The sequence below is a fragment of the Oryctolagus cuniculus genome, chromosome X (assembly GCF_051225735.1).
Source record: "Oryctolagus cuniculus isolate XC-2025 breed Fujian yellow rabbit chromosome X, ASM5122573v1, whole genome shotgun sequence".
Taxonomy (NCBI): Eukaryota; Metazoa; Chordata; class Mammalia; order Lagomorpha; family Leporidae; genus Oryctolagus; species Oryctolagus cuniculus.
Window position 1 is genome coordinate 97,956,183 of NC_142888.1, and position 7,838 is coordinate 97,964,020.

The 7,838-nt window shown below is 42.2% G+C and overlaps 1 protein-coding gene across 1 annotated transcript; it reads right to left on the reverse strand.

The window, feature by feature from the left end:
• Positions 1–2,648: 2,648 nt before the first annotated feature.
• On the reverse strand, positions 2,649–6,281 carry C1GALT1C1 (C1GALT1 specific chaperone 1). The gene is made up of 2 exons (XM_002720266.6): positions 6,146–6,281; positions 2,649–3,769 (listed from the first exon to the last, which is right to left on the reverse strand). Exons 1-2 carry the CDS (start codon positions 6,149–6,151, stop codon positions 2,807–2,809), a joined length of 969 nt encoding a protein of 322 aa, XP_002720312.2. The 5' UTR covers positions 6,152–6,281; the 3' UTR covers positions 2,649–2,806.
• Positions 6,282–7,838: the final 1,557 nt, after the last annotated feature.

Below are 7,838 nucleotides of genomic sequence, written 5' to 3' on the forward strand. Positions count from 1 at the left end.
TCCCAGGCCATAGCAGAGAACTGGATTGGAAGTGGAGCAGCCAAGTCTCGAACCAGTGTCCATATGGGATGCAGGTGATTCAGGCCACGGCATTAACCCACGGCACCACAGCGCTGGCCCCTCTGATATACTTATTACAATAATTTGATATACTGATGTAATTGAAGATGAAAATTTTAAATATGTTGGTGTTGAGGGCAAGGTAACACATTATCAACAAGTGTCACACTGAGGTAGTTTTATCATTACACTCACACTGAACATGATTTCATCTTTAGGTAACTAGTGAACAACAAAGGGGTTTTCTTATTCTTCAAAATTAATAACTCATCTTAGCCAAAAGCTTCAATGAGGAAAATCAGTTTTTAAAAAAGGATTTCACACATTATGAATATCAGTAATATGAAGTGAAAGACCTCTTGAGACAATTCTATTCTTGTTTTCTGTTTTAAAGGTTTACTTATTTTAAAGGCAGAGCAACAGCAACAGCTCGGTGGGGGAGAGAGAGATACTGATATTCCAGCCATTAGTTCACTCTCAAAATGGCTGCAAACACCACGGTTCGGCAGGCTGAAACTAGTAGCCTGGAGTGCCATCCTGGTCTGCCCCATAGGTCGCAAGGGCCCAAGAACTTGGGCCATTTTCTGCTACCTTTCCAGGTGAGTTAGCAGGAAGCTGGATTGGAAGTGGAGCAGCAGGGTCTTAACCTGGCACTCTGACATAGAATGCTGGCATCCCAAGCAGCAGTTAACCCACCATGCCACATCACCAATCCCTCTATTTCTGTTGTTAAAGTTGTAGGACACCAGTTACCAAAAACAGCTGATCTCTAAACTGACATAGTCTCACATCCCACAGATCACTTAATACACCACATGCTGCCCAGATTACAGGAAAAACAAGCTCCAAGTATTTACACATCTATAAACACATGAGCTATTACATCCACCACTGGGTAACGTTTCTGGGTAGCAATTGAAATTAGGCAGATGTGATGGTAATCCAAGGTGGGACAGTGAATTTAGGGCTTCTATATAGAAAATAGTTGGACATAGTGCAACTATGAACATGGGAAAATATCTCAGAATTTGAAGAAGCCAGGACAGGCTCAACTCAGGTAAGTGAAACTATCAGATGGCCAAGATTTCTTCAAGAGATTTCCATAGGAACTCATTTAACCAGCAGGAGTAAATAAATCTCGACTGTTCATTATTATCTAAGTTGCAGCTGGGAGCTTGATTCACTGGGAAACAGTTTAATGACAGTTTTCATAGTCATAATTCATTTAACCTGTTAAAATTGTGAGTTTGTAAGTTTTTTTTTTTTTTACTTTTTCTCTCAGGCAATTTCCACTCTTTTTAAAAAAAAAATTATTTATTTATTTTGAAAGAGTTACAGAGACAGGCAGAATCAGAGGGAACTTCCATCCACTGGTTCACTCCCCAGGTGGCTGCAATGGCCAGCACTCAGCCAGGTGGAAGCCAGGAGCTTCATCTGGGTCTCCCATGTACATCACAGGGGCCCACACACTTGGGCAATCTTCCACTGCTTTTCCCAAGCCATTAGTAGGGAGCAGGATTGGAAATGGAGCAGCCAGAACTCAAACCCAGTGCTCATATGGGATGCTGGCATTGCAGGCAGCATCTTAAACCTATTGTGTTGCAGCGTCGACCCCATTTCTAACATTTTTAAAAAAGATTTATTTATTTGAAAGGCAGAGTTTGAGAGAGGTGGTTGTGGGGGAGAGAGACAGAGACAGAATCTTCCATTCACTTTTTCACTCCCAAAATGGCTGCAACAGCTGGTGCTGGTGCTGGGCCAATCTGAAGCCAGGAGCCTGGAGCTTCTTCCGGGTCTCCCACATGGGTGCAGGGGCCCAAGGAGTTGCGCCAACTTCCATTGCTTTCCCAGGCCACAGCGGAGTTGAATCAGAAGTGGAGAAGCAGGGACTCAAACTGGCACCCATATGGGATGCCAGCAGAGCAGGCGGTGGCTTTACCTGCTACACCACAGTGCCGCCCCCACCCCCCTTTTTTAAAGATTCATTTTATTTTCTTGAAAGGCTGAGTTAGTGAGAGAGAGGCCCTTTATCCACTGGCTCATTGCCCAAACAGCTGCAAATGGGACTGGGTCAGGTTGAAGCCAAGAACCAGGAGGTTCATCTGGGACTCCCACATAGGTGCAGGGGCTCAAGGACTTGGGTGATCTGCTGCTTTCCCAGGTACATTAGCAGGGAGCTGGAATGGAAGTGGAGCAGCTGGAACTTGAACCAGCACCCATATGGGATGCCAGCGTTGCAGGTGGCAGCTTAACCCATTATGTTACAACATCAGCCCCTCTCTTTAAAAACTACTTATTTGAAAGGCAGAATGACAGAGGAAGAAACACATACAGGGAGGGGGAGAGTGAGAGATCATCCATCTGCTGGTTCACTACTCAATTGCCCCCATCAGCCAGGGCTGAGGCATGAAGAACCCAAGAGCCAGGGAATCCATTTGGATCTCCCACACAGGTGACAGAGACCCAAGTTCTTGAGCCATCATCCCATCACCTTCCCAGGTGCGTTGGCAGGAAGCTGGATTGCAAGTAGAGTAGCCAGGCTTCAAATAAAACTTCTATACAAGTTTTAAGGAAAAAAATACCACTGATTGAAAAATATACTACTAAACTTTAATTTGTGTTAAACCAGTGCCACCAAATAAAAGAGGAAAAGAAACACACTGTTGTGTTGGATATGTAGTCATTACTACAAACATTAACAATACATGTCCTATGTGGTAATTATACACATGCTGTTGTTCATTTCTCAGTCATTGTCAGAACCATTTGGAGGTAAGAAAACCAAGGCATCATTGAAAATATGACCAAATGCCCTAAGACGGTATACACCATACATCATCACATGCATCTGATTAGGAGTCAGTCCGTTAAAAGTAACAGCTGTATCTGAACAGCATCCCTCTACTACCTGGTTAGGGTGATTAGTCATTGCCTCCTTAATAAAAACCCCAACAGATTTGGTGTTAAATACATCTTTTCCATCAGCATCTTCTGCATTTTCTGCAAATACTCCAGCATATTTTAGGCATATTGCTAACTGCTTATCTTCTGATATCTTCCAAATCATCCCTCCCTGTTCAGGACACTTCTCAGGGATTCCTAGAAGGCTGTTAAGTCTTTTCATTGATTCTATACTCAAGACAATTCCTCCTTCCACACTCACATACTCAAAGTCTCCAGATTTTATAGTATGGCCTAGATAAAAAGGCTGTGATGGATCCTTTTTTAACAAAAAATACTTAAGGTTTTCAATAATAGCAAATGTAGTGGGGCGTGCAAGGAAAAACCAGTTGTATTGGTTGCTGTATTTATCAAAAGCATATTTATAAGCTTTTCTCATCATTAACCACAAGTCATTTGTTTCCATATTAATTGACTCAAACACTTTAACATTTTCAGAACTGAAGAACTCCGCTTTGTCACAGTGTTTGGTCCAAGTCTCCTTTACTGCAGCCCAAAGACTCACATCTTTAGGTTTTACAAGGATGATACAGTACACCCGAAAGCTCTTACTGAGTTCCATGCGTTCATTCTCTGAAATTTTCAAGATATCTTCTTTGTTAGGAGCTTGTAGATGATGATGCTCGTGGTGGTGCATTCTATTTCCAAGACCAATTCCAACATGTCCTAGCATAGTGGTAAAAGCACAGAAAATGCTTCCAAGCATCACTCCTTTCAAAAATGAGCTACTTTCAGAAAGCATTTTTTCCTATAAAGAAGAAAAAGAACCTTAATATATGTAACAGAAAAGGATTAGTCTAGTAAGTTGATTTAGTATTTCTTATATATGTACATCTTGCTCTTAGCAATAAAAAAGGGTTCCCAAGCATGAAATCAAGTTAGTTCCAAACAGTACAAGAGACTCTCAGATCTTTAGCTTCCAATTGTAAATGTTCAATATAAACTGAAACCTTGTAACAACTCCTTTATGGAGAATTTGCTGTGAGGAGGCTATTACTGCTCTTAATTTATGAGGATTTAATTAACAAAGTACTAAATCAAAGCATTAACCCTAGAAGCCAGTGTTACATAGACTGTTGATCCCTAACTCATTAAATAATTTTAAAACACAAACTCACCTATTTTACAGCAAAACCTCAAATTGAACAGATAAAATAACCTAAAATTGGCAAATCACCAAGGGGATCTATACCGACATTTCTGTTTTCAATGTAGTATTTTATTTAACAGCTGCTGTCTTTAGGTGTTTGAGGTATATCTGAAGAAAATTTCTTGAGATTAACACCATGGATGTTGGTATTTACCCTTTTGATTGATACCATATATATTAACATTTACCATTTTATTCCTAAATTGTTTCCTGTATAGTATCCTAATTATTGATATAATAATAGTCCCATTTAAAGTAGTTAAATTATTTGGGAGCCGGCGCCGTGGCTCAATAGGCTAATCCTCCACCTTGCGGCGCCGGCACACCGGGTTCTAGTCCCGGTTGGGGCGCCGGATTCTGTCCCGGTTGCCCCTCTTCCAGGCCAGCTCTCTGCTATGGCCAGGGAGTGCAGTGGAGGATGGCCCAAGTGCTTGGGCCCTGCACCCCATGGGAGACCAGGAGAAGCACCTGGCTCCTGCCAGGATCAGCACGGTGCGCCGGCTGCAGCGGCGGCCATTGGAGGGTGAACCAGCGGCAAAAGGAAGACCTTTCTCTCTCTGTCTCTCTCTCTCACTGTCCACTCTGCCTGTCAAAAAAAAAAAAAAATTATTTGGATGAAAAGTGAGTCGATATAGGCATACCGAGGACCATTAATAAATGTATTTCCTCAAAAGACATTTCCTTCTTCTTTAGGGAAGTGAAAAGGGGAAAGTCTACAATTTTTATTTCAATTATAAATTAAAAGAAAAGCGAACATTAAATTCAACTGTTGAAAAAATTGTATGCTATCCATTTATGCTGGTAAAGGCTGAAATTTCCCCAATCTCCCATTTGCACAAAGAATGTTCTACTGAGCCACTTAGGTTTCCCTCTGTTTAATGTTGAAAGGGGCTTTAAAATCTACCTAATGTCATTTCTCTCACTTTACAAATTCAGGAAATGGAAATAGTTAGCCGTAGAAGTGGTCCAGAAACCAGATCTCATGACACCAGTTTAATACTTTTTCCATAAAAGAATAATAACCTCCATAGTGCCACTACCACATTATGAAGAGTTTAATAAATGAAGTTTACGGAATAATCCCGATTTCCTACAAACCAAAAATCAAGTGAGATCTGTTGACTGAAGTTGACATTTTGTACCCAACATCAACTTATGTTCTAGAGGAAACAGATAGACTTCTACCAGAATGACAAGGTGTGAAATAACTTGGCTGATGTTAATTCCTGAGTAGGGTGTGGATAAAGAGGCAGGATGTTTTTCCGGTGTCATTCACAGAACTTGGTCAATAAATGCATCCCCAAGAAGGAAAACAGAGGTGACAGGAAACAATTTCTGTTTAATATTACACTGTGAAATTAATTTATATAGGATTTTGACATTTCATATCACAATTTTCATTATTTCTGGCCAATATATAATTCACGTCTGTGTCTCCGCTTGATTACAAGATATGTACATGTCAGAATTCCTCCTGATGGCAATATTTATTCCTGCCTGCAAAAACATTGATCAAAACTCAATGAGTTTACAAATTTTAAATAAAACACCTTTCACAAATTATTCCAAGCAGATCTCTTCTCCTCCTCCCAATTGGGGCTGCACATATTTTGTGCAGAGGAGAGGGAAACTTAAAACTGCACATGGAAGGGGAAAAAATTGTACAGGGGCACAAAAAAGGCAGAAATTATCCAGGTGTCTTTTGAAATACACATTTTTGAACGTGAAGGCGGTTAGGGTGAAGTATGGAAAACAGAGGCTGACAAAATGGAGAAGACAAGTGAGAGGGAGAACATGGTCACCTCAGTATCCCACTGAGAGGCCCAAGGGAGCGCCTCCCCGGGTCACTAATCCTCACCCTGCACCTTCCATGGGCATCCAGAGCGGAGCATGCCGGGACTGGGATAGGGCCCAAGCCTTCTCCAGCGTAGAAGTGGGGTCGGATCGCCACTGGGCTAAGGTCCCAACACTCACCCGCATCTAGAATGGCTCCAGAGCACAAAAGCGCAGCCGCACACAGTTTCCTTCCACGTTCTCAAGCCACTCGGTTTCGTTCTGGGTCGAGCTACTTTAGGCGCAAGCTGCGTCCTCTGTTAGTCTCGCTCAAGCTGGGGAGGGCCAGGAGGCAGAAGCCAAGAAGGTGGGCGTAGCGGGGGCGGAGCTAGGGGCGCTGGCCCGACGTCAGCCACGGACCTGCGTAGATGCCGGAAGGGCGCGCGCGCACGCAGCGCGCCTTTTCTCCCCGCCCCTCGTCGCGTTAGGAGAAACGCGACCCGCTGGCATGACCCGCAGGCTGGCCTGCGCTCGATGGAACGCCCACAGAAGTAGGCGTGCCTATGCCTCGCTGACACCTCCTAACTCCCCTCCTTCCCAGCGGGAAGACTGCGAGAGCAAAAAAGGTTTTACTCCCCGTAGTGCTTGTGTCAGAGCTCTTCTTGCTCATCTTTACACCCAAATGTTGACAAGAGAGTGCTCCACCCAGTATTTGTGAGTACAAGCCACTGCAAAAGTATTTGAATTATGAAATGACGGATTCGCCATGGCTACTGGAATGGGATCTAAAGTCCCATTGTTTGTAATCCAACCTTGTCTTCACTATGTATTTTGAGATCTCGGGAAAGTTATTTCACCTTTCTATGTGTCGGTTCTCTTCTTTGTAAGGTATAAAAAACACCACAGGAGTGCCTATCTCATAGGCACTTGAAATCGTGCACATGACTCCCATAGCAAAAACTCAAGCACAGAGTAGGCATTTATTAAATATTGGCTGTTATTATTCACCCTTGTAACTCTGACTTAACACAGAACCAGCTACCATAGGCAATGAATATTTATCAAATTAGTTAATGTTAGAGCTACAGATGAATTAGACCCAGAAAAGACAAAGAACTTTGAAAGGCCACAAAATAAATTAAAAGCAGAGGTATAACTAGAATCCACATGTTTCCTAATAGTGAGTGCAGAGGTCTTTTTCAATTAAATAATCATTATTTAAAATTCATTTTGTGGCAGATGGGTTTTTGCTAAAAAAACACAAATTCTTAAAAGTATTTAGAATGTACTATCATTAGGTTCCATTAAAATAATATTGAGTGGTGACTTACAAAGGCCTGAATTCCTGAAGACACATTTTAATATTTGCAGTGACCCTGTTTTAAGAAAGTGGAAAGTTTCTAGGAGCACTGAAACCATGACCAAACAGATTTCAGGCAATTGCTGTCCCTGAAGCACTACCCCAAATTCTGGGAGGATATAATGATAAAGAAATTAAGTCCCATAGCTTCATACAGCTGTCAGGCTAACATGGGAGGAAGATATTAAGCAATTCATTACAAATCATTATAATGGTGACATGTTCCCTAAAGGAATACAAAACAAACTTTAAAACTGGAAAGGAATTTAAGACTGCAGACTATCTCCATTATGCTTTAAAAAAAGAGAGAGAGAGATATGTATTTATTTGACAGGTAGAATGAGAGAGTGTGGGGAGGGAGAGAGGAAAAGAGAGAGAGAGAGAGGGAGATCTTCTGTCCTCTCGTTCACTCTCCAAATGGCCACAACATCCAAAGCATGGCCAGTAGAAGCTAGAAGCCTGGAACTCTGTGTGGGTCTCCCACATGGATATCAGATGCTCAGGCACTTGGGCCATCTTTCACTGCTTTTCCAG